The sequence below is a fragment of the Vipera berus genome (genome assembly GCF_964194415.1).
Source record: "Vipera berus genome assembly, chromosome: 3".
Lineage (NCBI taxonomy): Eukaryota > Metazoa > Chordata > Lepidosauria > Squamata > Viperidae > Vipera > Vipera berus.
Window position 1 is genome coordinate 35,185,194 of NC_138204.1, and position 17,653 is coordinate 35,202,846.

General features: G+C 39.9%; 1 protein-coding gene across 1 annotated transcript in view; it reads left to right on the plus strand.

Annotated features, from left to right (window-relative positions):
• Window positions 1-468: 468 nt before the first annotated feature.
• DENND2D (DENN domain containing 2D) overlaps window positions 469-17,653 on the plus strand; it is a 46,082-nt gene continuing 28,897 nt past the window's right edge. The window contains exons 1-4 of the mRNA XM_081324095.1: window positions 469-653; window positions 7,628-7,806; window positions 10,539-10,651; window positions 13,237-13,306. Coding sequence (XP_081180221.1) covers window positions 590-653; window positions 7,628-7,806; window positions 10,539-10,651; window positions 13,237-13,306 — 426 coding nt within the window. The 5' untranslated portion in view covers window positions 469-589. The remainder of the gene's footprint in view (window positions 654-7,627; window positions 7,807-10,538; window positions 10,652-13,236; window positions 13,307-17,653) is intronic.

A 17,653-nucleotide genomic window follows, 5' to 3' on the forward strand; every position in this document is an offset into this window, starting at 1 on the left:
TTTTAAATATATATATATATATATATATATATATATATATATATATATATATATATATATATATATATATATATATATATATATATATATATATATATATATATATATATATATATAAACAAGTATACCATATTCCGATTGAAAAGCTCCTGAGAAGCATGGTCAAAGATAAATAAAATAAGGAAAGGCAAAGAGCTGCAGCGGTGTACAAACGTACGAGTAAAGTCTCTTGTGAGTTTGAATGACACTGTGCGGACACCGAGAGCCTGAGGATCCCACAACCAATGCGGGCAGAGTTCTGTTTCAATTTAAGCGAGGCGTGCGCACGTGGCGGCCTGGTGTTTTCCTGGCAGGCTGCCGCCTTTCAGGTGTTGTTCCTCCAGGCAGAGGCTTCTGCTCTCCACCCATCGCCTCGCTCGGGAACTGCAGCGCGCCTCTTTCCAGCCTCCCGAAGGCTCCTCCCGCCCGGCAACTCCGCTGCTGCCACCGCTTTCACTTTTCCCAGGTGTAAAGTTTTAAGTCGACACGCAGCGGGACTAGGAGACGGCGGCAGCAGCCTGGTGCGGAAGAGAGCGAGCCGCTTAACGGCATGGCGGGAGAGAAGCTCGCCCGCTTCTTCCGAAATAGCCTGACACAGAGACCGTCTAGAAGAGGTGAGCTTAAGGGGCAGGACCGGGCGAGCTCTCTTCCTCCCACTTGTCCGTCAGTCTGGCGCCAGCCCAGCCTTCGTCCCCTTCTCTTCCTCCCTTCGCTCTTCTCGCTCTGCTTCCCCGGCTCCGCTGTAGTTCGAACTCTCGGGAAAAGCAACGTGCTCGCCGATCCAGTTAGTGAATTTGCGCCTTGGGGTGCGCCGTGCCTACTCCGTCCCTGGGGAGGTTTGGGGGGGGGGTCTGGGCCGACAGAAATGATCATGCCAAGTTTGTGCTGGGTCTGCCCTTATTTTCTGCCCCAGCCGGTTGGTCAGACGCTGAGCGGTGTCCCCCCGCGTCTCCCCACCACGCTTCCGATAAATTCACGGTAGGAAAGTCCCTTGTGTACTTAATGTGACGACAACGGAAGGAAACGTTTGGAATAACCGGGAAAACTGGAAGAAAGAATTTTGGGAATAGGACTGACTGAATGATGTGAAGTGACAATAAATAAATAAGCTGAAGCTGCCAGATTGGGTTTTATGATACTTGGTCATAAAAGTCCGTGTGATAATTATTTAGATGGGCTTTTAAGGTACAAAATGTTTTTTGCAACTGGAGATTAGAATTGATAAGGTTTTCAGAAAATAAGACACAGGATGCAGAAATGAAGGTTGTTTTGTGCAGTTCAGTTTCCGCTTAACCAAGCTTTACTCATTTTTGACAGAATGTAGTCAAGTTGAAGGGAAATAACAATGAGATCTAAGAAACCTTAACAAATGCATTGATTATAGCTTTTTTCTGTATACTTTTGGATAAGATGTTGACCGTAATTCTGGTTACTTGTTTGGTTAAAGCAAGGGAATTAAGCAGTGGTGGGATTCAGCCAGTTAGCACCACTTTGGCAGAACCGGTAGCTAATTTTTTGTTGCCCAGGCCCAGAATGGACTTCTGGAAGTGGCATCCACACAGGGAACTGGTTGTTCACATATTTGAATCCCATCCCTGGAATTAAGGCTATTCTATTTTATTATACTGGTGTAAAAGCCATTGGCCTCTTTCATCTGTGCTATAATGTACATCTGGCCTTTAAGAATACCTGTGATCTGGCAACTGCTGGATTTCTCCATGTTGAATGAGAAACTTGCTGAGAAACTCAAGTTATGTTATTGAAAAAGATTAAGTATAAATGTATGACAGTGTGTATTGGTGAGTCCAGATGGATTAATTCATCATCAAGGCTGGGATTATTTTATATCAAGTATGAAGAAAACTTAGATGTGTAATAACTTTGTATCAGGAACCAGGAAATGCACATGTGGAGCAGGTGAACAACTCCCTTTTCTGTTCTGTTCACAAAGTAAATGTTTCTAGTCTACAACACAATGGCTGGATTCGTGCAACACTGCAAATTGAATGTAATTCATATAACAGCCAAAATCAAACACAGATTATAGTTCTGTGTAGAGATAGTCCTTGATTTATGATCACAGTTGGGACTGGAGTTTCCATCACTAAGTGATGTGGTCCTAAAGCAAAATTTCCTGCATAGCTTAGTGACAGCAGTCCCTGTGGTCTTAGTTACTCATACCCCCGTAGTTACTTAGTTACTCATACCCCCGTAGATAGGGCTCGCAACTTGGGAGTCCTCCTAGATTCACGGCTCACCTTGGAAGACCATATAGGAGCTGTGACTAGGGGGGCTTTCGCCCAGGTTCGCCTGGTGCGCCAGTTGCAGCCCTATCTAAGCCGGGATGATTTATGCACGGTCACTCATGCGCTCGTGGCCTCTCGTCTGGACTACTGCAACGCTCTCTACATGGGGCTGCCCTTGAGGACCACCCGGAAGCTCCAACTGGTACAGAATGCAGCCGCGAGAGTTGTGTTGGGAGTCTCCCGATACTCCCACGTTACACCTTTGCTCCGTGAGCTGCATTGGTTGCCAGTTGCCTTCCGGGTGAGATTCAAGGTACTAGTAATGGTGTTCAAAGCCCTCCATGGCAGGGGGCCGGAGTACCTCAGGGAACATCTGCTGCCGGCATCAAGCTCCCTGCGCCCTGTGCGTTCCCACAGAGAGGGCCTCCTCAGGGTGCCACCGATCAGAGAATGTCGATTGGTGGCCCCCAGGGGGAGAGCCTTCTCTGTGGGCGCTCCGGAGCTGTGGAATCAGTTACCGGTAGAGCTCCGGATGGCGCCCGATCTTCGCTCCTTTCGTCGCGATCTCAAGACGTTTTTGTTTGTACAAGCCGGCCTAGCCTGATGGGGATTGGTGGGGGTTTTTATTTTTTGTATTCTTAATTTTATCTTTGGGGTTTTATAATTGTATATCAATTGTTTTAAAATTGGGCAATCATTTAATTTCTTTTTAATATTTGTATTTTGTATTTTACTCTTGCCCTGTGAACCGCCCTGAGTCCTCAGGGAGAAGGGTGGTATAGAAATATTATTAAATTAAATTAAATTAAATAATTCCTGTTAAGCAGGAAGTGGAGGGAATGCCAGGTATGGAGCATGGGGTTGCTGCCTTTTGAGGGCCAACGCAGGTTGTGCACAATTGAGGGAGGAGGCTACTGTGATGTGGCCTGAGCTCAGGAAGGCTGGGAAAAGAATACACTGCAGTCAAGCGCTTCTTGATGCTCTGTGACTGCAAAATGACTCACAGCTGCAATGTATCAGAAAGCCCTTCTGCACTGTGCTGTTGGACTGGAATGAGGATGGTTTCATATGGCACAAAGAGGCTTTCTGGTGTGGAGCTCTGGGGCTGCAAAAAGCCCTAGTAGCACAGTGCACGAGGAAGCCCCTTTGTGCTGCATGAAGCCTAGCCTTACCTTGGCCTAGCCAGAGTAGTCTCTGCCACCCTGTACTCCAAGGCTCCAGCTGATCTTTGTCACCACTGCTGATAAGGTGTGCCCAGGCAGCTGCTGACTAGGTGAGACTTTCTTCCCTGTAATAGTTTCCTCCCAGGATCTGGGCAGCTCTGTTTTATATGGCCAGCAGCTCCCTTAGGAAGAGCCAGACTATGTCTTCATCTGCAGGAAGGAATAAGAAATTGACAAAGGTCAACTTGTAGTAGTGGAGTGAACGGCGATAGGGGGACAAAAGAGCTTAGATGAGGGGGAGAGTGGGGCAGTTAATCCATCCTGGCACCCTAAGTGTGGATGGGCTGCCAAACCCCCCAAATTTGGATCACTTGACCACAGGGGTGCTGCCACAACCATAACTGCAGGTACGGGTCATAAGTCCCTTAGTTCAGAACTCTCATAATTTCAAATTGTCACTGAATGAATGGTCATAAGTTGAGTTTACCTGTAAAGTATTTGCCCCTTTCCATTTTTCTGAATTTGAACATATCTTTACCTCTTAATGTTTTCACAGAGTTTTATGTGGGGCTACTGATATGTAAAGGGCGGGGAGGAAATCTCAAAAATAAATAAAGCAGAGTTGATGGAAGAAAGTGGTGGATGAAAAACGTCCCCTTTTGTGATAGTTATTGGAAGCAGAGGACAAGATGGTCTTCTGCTCTCTGGTCTTTGTTGCAGACTGATGACTGCAGAGAATAGAAGGAGGCAGGCCACTTTACTCTCCTCCCCCCCCCCCACTTCTCCAGCCGTTCAAAGCAAGATAAGCAGAAAAGGAAGGGGAAAACAGACACAGCGTTTTGGAATGAGTAAGCTGATGTAATGTGGTTTAGAAGAGGCCTCATGTTATCTTCAGAGAATTCCCAAACAGAGGTAATTCTAAGCAGTCCTTTAAAAGATCCTCATTATTAAAAGTGTTGATAGTAGTATTTCTGAAAAGCAACTGAATCCATTATTATTTTTGGGGGGGATGGGAAGCATTTCATATGTTCATTTCACATGAACGATGTCAGTGGCATGACGCTGGCAGTGAAAGTTTAGGAAAAAAATTACCTCAAACTCCTCACATTAATGCTGTTATTAAGAAGAACCGATTTATGTTGATACATGATGACCGAGTCCTTTTTGCTATTTGCGCTTGAAGGAGCGCAGGTTTTACATTTTCCAGGCTACTTATCCATACAGATGGAGGGGTATCCAGCACAGAAGCTCACTGAAGGTAGTTTGCTTTCTGTAACATTCCTGGGTGGGCATCAAAGGATTTCTTCAGATTATCCATTTTTACAGAAATAGTTGCTATTACAGTCAGAGCAGTAAAAGGCAATATTTCATTAAACAATCTGATAGGTATGTGTGTATGGTTAGGGTGTTATTTAGTTTGTCAGCTGGAGCATCATTAGAGACGGTAGAGAGAGGAGACACTGGCATTTCATCTGATGGATGGGATAGCACTGAAGAACTGTTCACAGGATTCGAAGAAATCAGGTCTTCAGTGGAAACCTTTGAAGTGAGGAGCTCATTAATCTCTGTGTCTGTGTGTGTTTTGCAGCCTTTGCTGATTTCAAAATTCCAGGGCTGATTCTGCATCTTGTACTTTTATCTATAGCACTGGGTACTTTTAATTAGTTTTAATTCCTGAAATAAGCAAAATATTAAGATAAGGTAAAGTGAAATAAAATACAAAAATGGTATCGAAAGGAGGAAATATTAACAAAAATGTATAAAAAGGAGCTTTGTTAAAACAGGTGTTTTAGTCCAGAAATCTCTTAGGCATGGACGTGTCTTTTCCTCTCTGATACCATGGAATGAACACCCAGGGAGATTTGAGAATTGGCACCAAAATAGCCGTCAACTCCTGTCCCTTCTCTCTCCTTCTTCCCCAGCCAGTTGTGGTAAGAAAAATGTTGGATGTAGAGTTGGGAGCAGTGGCAATTCTCTTGTGCTTTAACTTTATTAATTTAAGTGAAAAAGAATGTTGCCCAATAGTGACGAAAGATGACAGTAGTCATATTTGGTGCTACTTTTGCAGATTTCAGTTGTGCAATCCAAGAAGGAACTTTGCAAGCCCTCTTTGTAAAATTTTAGATCTATTTTTTGTGTGAAATAATAAATGTTAATATGAATGTGATTCTTCAGTTTTTTTCTGGTTTTTAAGTTTATTTTTCAAAATAATAGGGGTTTCACCTAAATCATACAGTATATTAGAAAATCTCCATCCCTTTTGAGATATTGCTTTACAACAATTTTATATTTATGCATGCTTTTTGTTTTGGAATACACATTTTCCAAAAAAATTTTCAGGGTTTTCCCTGGTTAAAGACACTGGTAATATCTGAAAAAGTTGTAATAATTTGGGAAATGTAATCATTTTTAGAGGTGCAGCTCTCCTAAATAGGTTTAATAAGTGCCTAACTAAGCCTGACCTTTAATTTTATAAACTACAAATTATAATTTAGCATATCACTTTGGAAATATATCTTGGAATTAGCACTATTTATGTCTATAGTGAAAAATCATAAAGCAAGATTTGTTTCTTAACTCATTCTATATTGGAAGCAATTTTGATGAACAGAGCTTTGGTCTTTTAAAAATTTATTATAAATTCTGCTCCCTCCTCTTATTTTGGTATTTCCTCACAAAAGCTAATATTTGTTTGGCTTTGATAGCATCAAAGCCATGAAAAAGCATTTACAAGTGGGCAACCTATGGAGCTATCCTGTCAATATTTAAATTATTCTGTAGCTCCAATTGGAGGGTCTTCACTGACATTACATAGAATAGAGAAGCAAGTGGGAAACTATATTTTGTTCCTATATTCAGTTCAAATAATTGACTCTTATAACCACATTTGATTCAAATACAGTTTTCAGATTATATGTTTAATTTATATTTTTCTAATGTCTTGAGCAAAATAGCCATTACAGTATTGTGTGAACTAAACCATCCCATTAAAAGCTATAATATAATTGGTTGGTCTGTGCTGAGCATGCCCAATAACCACAGCCAAAGTAGTTAATTAAGGATGGCTTATAGTTTTAGCATGTTTTTCAAATGCAGCTGATGTACAAGATGTCAAGGGTGACTGGGTGCTGACTTGATTATATGGCAGGGTGGAAATGTGTTCTTCTCCAAGATTTGTTTCTGCTTTGGTGATGACATTTCTCACCTCTTTATCTATAGAATCAGCTGTCTAAGGCAAACACAGAAGGGATTTTCCTCTACACTCCTCATTTATTTAAAACTTGATTTTTTTCCTTCAGGCAGTTGGATCCACCTATTGGGAAAAGTTATTAAACATTGCCTCATGCAGCCTGATGCAGTCATTATCTGTAATTTATTGTTTGACTAAATCAGAAGAGCTTCTTTGCATTTCTATATACATATTATTTAATTGTTTGTTTATTCAACTTTTATGCCACTCATCTCCCCCACAAGATGACTCTTGTTCTGTTCTGCTCTTTCTTTCCTTCCTTTCTGACCCATGGATAAAGATTTATATTGATTTTCTGATCTTTACTAGGTAGTGGTAGATAAATACAATTTAGACAATATTTAAAGAAGATTGTTTTGAAAAATTGCCACCATGGTAATAGCAACATCCATTCAAAAAAAGCCTGGAGGAAGCAACAGATTTTTACGTAGTATCTACCTGCCAAGTGAATGTCAATGAAGGCATTCAAGAGAGCAGATGTCAGTGTAGATGTGAATGTAGAATACTCTCGATTCAGAGCAGGAACCCTAAGACAAAAGTTGTGAGCAGATGGTTCAAGTCATCACTGCTTTCTTGGGGGAAATTTTGTATAAAGACTGAGGATGTGTGCAGCAACAGATGATAAGGGATGGGAGTTGAGATCACTGTTAATGTGAATGCTATGTATAAATGTCTGCTAGTTATGCATTGCTAATGAGAAAGAAACTGGGGCAAGGGTTTATGCACCAGAAGATAAGCCTTGTTAGGGCTATTGTCTATAGGAAGCAGATAGGAGGCAAATTGTGAGGAATAGTTTCAGTTTGTTATCTTTACGTAGAAGCATTTATTTCAAGACAGATAATTCACTTTCCTTGACATGGAATGTCTGTCTTATCTTAGCCAAGATTTTTACATTTTACATATAACATTACTGTTGTTTTGCATTACAGGTGACTCCCAGGATGCAAATCCTACAGAAAACGAATCTGGTGCTGATGTAAGGCTGAGACAGAGAAGCAGTTTGTCTTCTTCAGCTGGACACCTATTTTTTGAATACCTGGTTGTAGTCTCACTTAAAAAGGACACAAAGGGAAATTATGAGCCCAAGATTACCTATCAATTTCCAAGGGTAAGGAATTGAACATAATGATCTCATCATGTGTAGAAATTAGAACATTGCTAGGAGCCTTTTTCAGATATTTCTCAGAGATAAAATATGTGCAAAACCTGGAGCAACAACTGTGGCTGGCTGTGCTCTAATTGCATTTCATTCAGTGTTCTCTCTCCACTCCTCTTTACTATCTACATGAAGCTTCTGGGTGAGATTATCTAACATTATCTAGCATAAGATATCATCAGTGTGTGGACGATACTCAGTGGAACATCTCAGTTAGTGATGCTGACTGCCTTTTTGTAATGCTTCGGAGTTTACCAATGAGTTGAAGGAGATGAAATGGTTGAAGAGATGCCTAGAGCAGTGCTGAAGGACAACATGGAGTGAATCCAAGTTAGCGCAAACTAGAACTGCTATTAGGGTCTACCTCAAAGCATTAAGGAAGAGTGGTTGATTGATGTCAGAGCTTCTAGGTAGATAAAATCTTCTTGATTTTATCTACCTAGAAGCTCTGACATCAATCACCACTCTTCCTTTTGCATGCCAACTTATAGCAAATGTAGATAGGGAAGAAGGCACCAAGATTGCAATGGCCAGACAGTTTGTCTTATTTGAGACTACTTGAGATATATCTGTTCCCTAACAAAAAAAAAGTGCATGGATGTCTGCTAAAGCTTAGGTTGTATTGGTCTAACTGTTTCTCCAAAGTAATCTCCTTAGTTAGAATCTGTGCCCTTTATTTTCTGTTTTTGACTATCTGGGCCTCATTATCTTTTGCTTTGTGGCTTTGCTTCGTATGGTTCCTATTGTAGCGCAGCAGTTTGATTTCATTTGGCTATATATTTTCATCACTCAACTTATGTAGCAAGGGGAAGTATATGACAGATTCTTAAGAGAATCATAAAGGTCAATCTTGCCTTTCACTATGAAATGACACAAACTACCAAAACCACCAGATATGAATACAAAATGCTTTAGATGTAACCTGCTGTTCCGCTGCTTTCATTGCTGAACAGGTGCTCTTAAAACAGGTGCTCTTAAACTTCATACTATGGGTATGGCCTTGTTCCTAAGACATTCTGTAGAGGCATCAAATACAGCATCTCTCCCTTAGATTAATAATCAACTTAGAAGCCTTTCCCTACTATTCCCTACTACTCATCCATCTTTCCACTGGCAGAAAGTATAGCACGATGACGTTTAGTTTTTCCCATTGCTGAATCTGCCCTGCTTCTTTTGTGTCTTCATGTTGCTGCTGTCAACTGATTTCAAAGAAAGGCATGACAAAGTCTAATGGATTTTATATATCTTAAAGCTGTCCTTGGACAAAGTTGGAGTAATAAGGCAAATAAACTCCAATTTGCGACTGTGTCAATCAAGGGCTGAGATAAAACACAATAATGGCAATATTCAGGGGGTCCTGAAAAAGATATTGCTAGTCATCTTTGTGCTATGGTTATTTGCAAATGGGGAAATCCTTAGATCTGTTTACATTCTGATGAGGGAAGATTTCTTTACATGAAGTTCTGCTTCATGATTATGTATGCATAGAAGGAAAGGTATGCAGCTAAATTGCTGCAAGTCCTTTACTGTTTTTTTTCCTTTTGCAAAATCCTGCTTAGTGTTGAGCACCAACCAAACTATATGTACGCGATCTAGGAAGCTGTATACAGAATCAAATTAGAAGCAGCTTTCAGATCTTTCCTGATCACCTGCTATCTCAGAGGCCCATAGTCTGAGCATCGGGATTACATGTAGCCTTCAGAAAATATCACATTAGTGTATTTAATTATTGTTTGATCATTTGTTTGAAAATGCCAGAATATAAGTTGGATTTTCTGCCCACAAAACATCTGTTTTACCACCGAGTAATGAGTTCAAAAATATAATACCAGTTTTTGTTTTTTCTTGGAGACAATTGTATTTTTAAAGACAGACTAGTATTCATTATATGTAGATTAAAAATGTTTTCTTGTTGAAATGTGGATTTGGAAAAAAGTTAGAAAAATATTATTTGGCTACACATTGCTAATAATGATTGTTGGATGTCCCTTGAGAATGCAAAAAGTGCTTTATATCTTACTAATTTTACAAACATAACCATCATTTTGAGAACAATAATTCTAGTATGTACAATATATGCAGTGGTGGGATTCAAATGTGTGAACAACCGGTTCTTTGTGTGGATGCCGCTTCCGGAAGTCCATTCTGGGCCTGGGCAACAAAAAATTAGCTACCGGTTCTGCCAAACTGGCTGAATCCCACCACTGAGTATATGAAATTATCTGTTTATAAGAACTGAAGGTTTGCTTTTCAGATTAGTCCTGACAGAAGTGGATGACCTTGAGCCTTATAGCAATTCTCCAGAGATAGTTATACAATAGTACACATACCATATACAATTAAATATGCGTCTGTTAAGTAAGTGGTGTAAGCAGACTCTGTCTTGTGGTTTTTCATTTTTGCATTCTTAACAAACGTAGACATTGGTTTTTCTAGATTAAATTATGAGAAGAGTATCAGTCTGGCGTAGTGGTTAAGGCATCAGGCTAGACACTGGGAGACTGTGAATTCTAGTTCTGCCTTAGGTGCAAAGCCACATGGATGACCTTGGGCCGGTTACTTCCTCTCAACTCTACAGGTATTTTTCCAGGCACTTGCCATGAGTCAACACTGACTCAAAAGTACAGATAGAATAAAATTGTGAGAGAAACTTTTTTGCATCTACTTTCTGCTTTGCATTTCAGCGTGAGAATCTACTGAGAGGACAGCGTGAAGAAGAGGAAAGATTGCTTCAGGCCATTCCCTTGTTCTGCTTCCCAGATGGTAATGAATGGGCACCCCTCATGGAGTATAAGAGGTAACTGTCCTGGGATAGTATACTAGTCTTACAAGAGACCTAGTGTTGAATGCCATGAAAACAAAAGCAAATAAAAACAAAGTTCACATTTTCCCGGTTTCTATATAACAATCAGTCCCGAATTATTGTACTTTTATTCCACTCAACAGAATAAATATATGTACTTGAATAAACAAATAGTACTTGTTTAAATCAGTATGTACTTTGGATCTCTTCCTTCCCTTTTTAGGGAAAATTACTATTCTTGAATTTTCCAGTACAGCTTGTTTGAGAAAATTCACCTGACAAGTTATTCAGCAAGCAAATATGGCATCTTTCCTGCTGTTGCTTGAAGATCTTTAGCCAAATGCTAATTTGGTGGCTTCCTGTATGTAGTAAATACAGTGTTTTGAATCCGAATACAAAAGGAGAGAAAGGTTGCAATCTTATGTTCAGTAACAGTAGTTTAGATAATCTGCAACCCCCACAAGATGCTGACAGAGGAGGAAATGGGCTGTTTTAACGAGTTTATTTTAAATAGGCATATTCCTATTGTTTTGTTTCAAGGGAGTATTTTAATATGAATTCCATTGAATAGTTTGGTGATTAGATGGTTTTTCATGCTTTTTGTACAGTGCTCTGGGCACCACAAAGGGAATTAGAACTGGTAATTATAATAAGTTAATCTTCCTAAGAGATTTTTTTGGGGGGGGGCTCTAACTACATATGGTTGGGTAGGTCATAGCAATCTCTTGGCTTTGTGGATAAGCTTAACAGATCCCTGCATTCTGTTGGGCCATAAATAATCAGAATGGCCTTCTTGGGAACTTTTGGTATGGTAGCCTCAATAGATTTTGGATTTTAAGCAGATTTTCTTTTTTTATTTCAGTAGTGCTGGCTAAAATAAATGCTGCACTGAACAGCCTTTCTTGTATACCATATTTTCTGGCGTATAAGATGACTTTTTAACCCATGAAAATCTTCTCAAAAGTCAGGGGTCGTCTTATACGCCGGGTGCTGAAACTTTAGGGACAGGGCTGGCTGAAAAACCTGGAGCGGATCTCCCATTTGGTCTGCGCAGGGAAAGCGGGACCAATTGGAGAAGAAGCTGCAGTCTGTGATTTTTTACAGGCTGGGGTCTGGGCGTCTTTCCTTCTAAAGTTGAAGAGCAGCTGCAGTCTATCCCAACTTGAAAGGCAGGTGGGGAATGCAGCAGCCAGAGCAGCTGCTTAGCTCTAAGGACACATTTGACTCAGGAACTGGGTGGGCTGGCTGGAAAACCTGGAGCGGATCTCCCATTTGGTCTGCGCAGGGAAAGCTTTAGAGTGAATTAGGAAAAGTTTAATCCACTTGCACTGTTTTATGTTTACATGTTTGATGACAAACAGCCTTATGTTTATAAGTGACAGTTTTCCTACTAAGTACCTGCATGTCATAAGCATTTGAATTAAAATTACCATATTAAAATCAAATCTGATGTTTTTTAATTTTTATTTGGTGTGCGTTGGAAGAGGGGTAGTCTTATATGGCAAGTATAGCCCAAACCCTATAATTTAACAGGAAATGTAGGGGGTTGTCTTATACGCCCAGTCGTCTTGTACGCCGGAAAATACAGTAATCTCCATGCAATGTTTTGCAAATTATTTCTTATAAATATTATAAACAGTTGGTTATTTTTATGTTTTGTTATTTTTATAAATTTTGTCCATATTTTGCGGTTGGCGTTCTATCCTGATAGCTAGAGGCTGTGAGAGCCTGGATGAGGAACAACAGGCTTAACTGAACCCTGGTAAGCCTGAGCGGCTCTGGGTTTTGCAGCCCTCTGGTTTAGGGACTATGCTATCTTTGGTACTGAACGGAGTAGCACTGCTCCAAACAGACCTGGTGTGCAGAATGGGCAGCCTCCTGGAGTCATGACTCCTACCCAAAGAACAGGTGGCATTTGTGGCTAGGAGGGCCTTTGCACAGCTTCCTGTTGTTACTATTTGTGCCTATTCCTGAGTCAGGAAGCATCTTGGTCATCTCCCAGATAAGCCTATTGCAACACACACTATATGGGTCTGCTTTGGAAAGTTTTCTGAATCATTAACTGGTTCAAAATGTGATAGGGCAGGAAGTTATGTGTGCCTCCAGAACAGCACATGTTACACCTCTGCTCTGTGAGCTACATTAGTTGCCAGTTTGCTTTGGAGTCCAATTCAGGGTACTGTTTTGCCCTTTAAAGCCCTTCATGCCATGGGACCGAGTTGATTGAGGGACCCTCCACCCAGTTATATCTGCCCATTATATTATATCCAGTAGAAGAGGTATGCTAGAGGTCCTCTTGGTGACAGCAGATCTTTTCTGCTGTGATCAAGTCCCTTAAAACAGGGTTGTGTCATCAGGCTTGGGGATCTCAGAGAAGTGGCAAATTAGTGAAATGGCTACATTGCCTATCATGATAGCTGTATCTGCTACTCTGTCATTGGTAACTTTGGTGTTTTTAATTTAGCGTTTTTCAAAGGTTTAGGTTTCATAGTACACTGCTCAGAGTCATGTTCTGTGAGACGGGGAGCTATGTAAATATGATAAAACTAGTAACATTTTATGTCTTTTATTCTTTACAGTGAAACATTTTCTTTTGTCCTTACCAATATTGATGGGAGTAGAAAAATTGGCTACTGCAGAAGACTGTTGGTGATTATTTCCTCTTTTATTTATTTATTTATTATTATTTATTAATTCGGTTTATATACCGCCCTATTCCCGAAGGACTCAGGGCGGTTTACAGGGCAAAATTTAAAAACAATACAGTATAAAATTAAAATAAAATTATTTATTTATTTATTTTATTAAATTTATATACCGCCCTATTCCCGGAGGACTCAGGGCGGTGTACAGGGAAGATTAAAACAAACATACAAAAATTAAAATCAGATTAAAACAATTAATTAAATAAAGTCCCCGAAATTTAAAACTAAAGCCTAATAAAAAGTTAAAACCCCTTAGCCTGGGCCAGACAGCTCAAAGAGCCAAGTTTTCAGGTCCCTGCGGAATGAGCGAAGGTCGGGGGCAGTCCTAAGTTCCATGGGGAGCTGGTTCCATAGGGTCGGCGCGCCCACAGAGAACGCTCTTCCCCTGGGAATAACCCGCCGGCATTCCCTAACTGGCGGTATCCTGAGAAGGCCCTCCCTGTGGGAGCGCACGGGACGAAGGGAGCTTGATACCGGCAGCAGGTGTTCCCTCAGATAACCCGGACTCAAGCCATTTAGGGCTTTATAGGTCATCACCATTAAATTAAGTATAGCCCCAAAAATTAAAATCACAATTTAAAATCATTAAAACCCCTCAGTCCAGGCCAGATAGCTCAAAGAGCCTGGTTTTTAGGTCCCGGCGAAAGGAACGAAGGTCGGGGGCAGTCCGGAGTTCCATTTGCAGTTGATTCCATAGGGCAGGTGCACCCACCCTCCCCTTGGGGATCGCCCGCCGGCAGTCCTTGACCGGTGGTACCCTGAGGTGGCCCTCCCTGTGGGAGTGCACAGGACGCTGGGAAATTGATGCTGGCAGCAGGTGCTCCCTCAGATAATCCAGATTGTTGGGGGCAATAAACTGACTTTGTAATAATGCCGCTTGGGGGGGCGAAAGCCCAAATAAGCAGGCATATACATAGAATGAAGGCTATTGCTAAGCAACATTTGATTTGTGCTTAGATTGTAAGCTGCCCTGAGTCTTCGGAGAAGGGCGAGATATAAATGGGATTAAAATAAAAATAAAAATAATCCGGGCCCATGCCATTTAATTTTATTGTTTTGAAAAAACAATATTTGGCTTGTTAAGAGTTTACTTGGCTGAGGTATTGGATCAATTGAGGCAATACATTCCATGCTGTCATATCTTGTCTTATAATCGATAATTCCTTAAAATGCCGGAAAATAAATATGTTTCATCATGATTAAAAAAAATTATTACAGGTAGTCCTTGACTTAGGACCATAATTGAGCTCAACATTTCTGTTGTTAAATGAAACATTTGTTAAGTGAGTTTTGTCCCATTTTACAATTTTTCTTACCACAGTTGTTAAGTGAATTACTGCAGTTGTTAAATTAGTAACATGATTGTTAATTGAATCTTGCTTCCCCATTGTCTTTGCTTGTCAGAAGGTCACAGCAGGTGATTATGTGGCCCCAGGACACTGCAACTGTCATAAATATGAACCAGTTGCCAAGCATCTGGATTTTGATCACATGACCACAGGGAAGCTGAAACCGTCATAAGTGTGAAAAACGGTCATAAGTCACTTTTTTCAATTCTGTTGTAACTTCGAATGTCACTAAATGAACTGTTGTAAATCAAGGACTACCTATATTGTCTATTTGAATCATGGTGTTAGTGCCAGGTTCTTGCTAAATTAGAAAGCTTTAGTATAAATAGTCCTTGACTTATGACTGATCACTTAGTGACTATTCAAAGTTACAGCAGATTCTCCCCCCCCCCAGCTACTTATAACCTGATCCCGAAGTTACAGCTGCTGCAGAGCCCCTGTCAATCTCCCCCCATCCTTCACTGGGTTCTTGCAGGCCTTAGTCCTGCTTCATACGTCATTGGGCCCCACATCCTCCTCAACCCTCATTACTCATTGCACACTTACCTTTCAAACATCTCTGGAGCTCCAGAGCTTGGGCTTGGGAAGGAGAACAGGCTGCTCCATTGCTGGGCCCTGTGGGATGATCCTGGAAGCAGCCACCATTTTTTGAGCAACTGCATTGTATTGTGACCGCTTGGAAAATTTCAACCATTCTGCACAATAGAACGATATGCTTTGCTTCCCTAACGCAAGGTCCACAATATTCCACAATCCACAGTTACAGAATTTCTAATCCAACAATCTTAAGGATGCCACATTGGAAAAGATGGCATTCTGGTAATCTCACATTTAAAGCTTGAGCAGGCTATTTTTAGGAAGAATATTTGGCTTCTGAGCATACAGGAATGCTCAGAAGCCCTATTAGATCTAAGTTTTATTGAGCACATGGATAAAATACAGAATTGGAAAGGGATGTTATGCACTGAATTAGTTTAATTATGGCAGTGGTGTTCACATTTTGTTAGTATGAATAGGCCAGCATCTTTGCAATGAATTATCTGTAGTTAGATTTGCAATCACACTAAGCTATGGTTTATTTAATGATAGTTTGATGGAAGGAGTATTATGTATATTTGCAGCCTTGAGTTCTTTGTAAAGTAATAAAGGCGGGATAAAAATCTAATAAATAAACTACACAATATCTAAGCCAAACCCAAACAGTCATTTTGGCTTAGTGCAATATGTAAATTTGTATTTTAGATAACCAAACAGTGAAACTTAAGGGGTTTGGAAAGCAGCCAAATATTTGTTCTGTTAGAATATAAAAGCAGTTATATCCAACTTCAGAGAACTTGACTTATTTGGGGAATAAATAAAAATCTTGTATTGAAAAATATAAGCCAGAAAAGTAGCTTTACTCCACTCTGGATTGCTCTCATGACAAACATACCTTTTATAGCTCTGTAACTTTGGATGGAGCTGAAACTACGTTCCAAAGTTCTGGACCATCTTAGATAAGAATAACACTAAAATTTATTGCACCAATAAGAATTTATAACATTGGTCCTTTATTACTTCTAGCTTTATGAATAATCAAAAAGAGTAAATGAGAAATGACTACCTTTCACAAACATAGAGATGAAAGTTAACGTGGAGAGGAAAGGTAGAAAAAATCAGACCAGTGGTTTGGAATAGGTAGAGAATACCAATAATGATTCTTTGAGACAGCCAGCTAAAATGTCTGGATAGAGAACTGTAGAGATGAAGTGATTTGCTGGGTGGTGGTAAATGCATGTTTTTAATTAATAATGCTTCAGATAAAATAAGAGAAAAGATAAAGAGAGAATGAAGGAAGAAATGGGATAGCACAAGTTTTTAGAAAATCAAGAATGAACACAACTGATTACAGCAAACCACAAAGCACTGTTGTTGAATATGGCTGTCCTTAACTCAGCTAGTTTGGATCAAAGATAGTTGTCGCATTTGGGGAATATGGTACTTCATCTATCCACATAGGCTGGACGGTTCAGGAATGAAGGTGGAGTTTGGATATTTGGAGGAAATATCCTTTGATGAGAAAGCCATGCTTATTGCATTTTCTCTGGAAACCTAGCAAAAAAACTAGGCGATAAACAATGTCTGGCTTTCAAATTCAGGAGGTAGAACAAGGTTCCAAAGACATAGTTTCTATTAGGAAACATAGGACAAATAGAAAAGATCCAAAAATGCAGGTTTTATCCACCAACTTATTGATTGTCCTGTGAGAGGCAGTAATTGATTTGTCTACTAATTTCTTGATAGTTTCCTCAGATGGGAAGTGAGTTTTCAATACTGTAGAACAGGCTTAGAGAGGAAAAGAAGTGGCTTATAGAAGGTTTTCATGTCTCAAAGTGGAAAGAATCTCTTTAAAAAGATATTTTCCCTGTGGTTATAAAAGAATAATAGAGTTTACTTCCGGAATGATATCTATATGAAGTGAAATAAGGTTATTTATGTTAAAAATAATGAATATGTGGTGTGTCTTTATTACCCAGCCACTGTTTATTCTGCCTGTTATTAAAAATTATTTTTTTTAAATTATGCTGACTCCAAACAGAATTGCAAATGAGATTTGTAAGATTTATAATGGGATAAGTTTATGTTGAATTGCTGGTCTACACAATCTCATTTGAATTATTTAAAACACTGTTCTTCAACATGATGACCACCAAATGTGTTAGATTATAAATTTATAATAAATTAATCATGACTTCTAACTAAGAGCCTGATATGTAGGAGTGATAGAACTTGTAGTCAGATGATCATTGATAGCCCAATAATCAAATTGACTTGGGGATGCTGGGATTGGTAGTTAAATGTTCATGGTAGTGTAAATTGATACTTCATAATTGAAGTTACAAAGTTGAAAGAAACTGAAGTGCTTTTATATATTCCTCTAAGTTCCTCCCCTAGCCTAATTT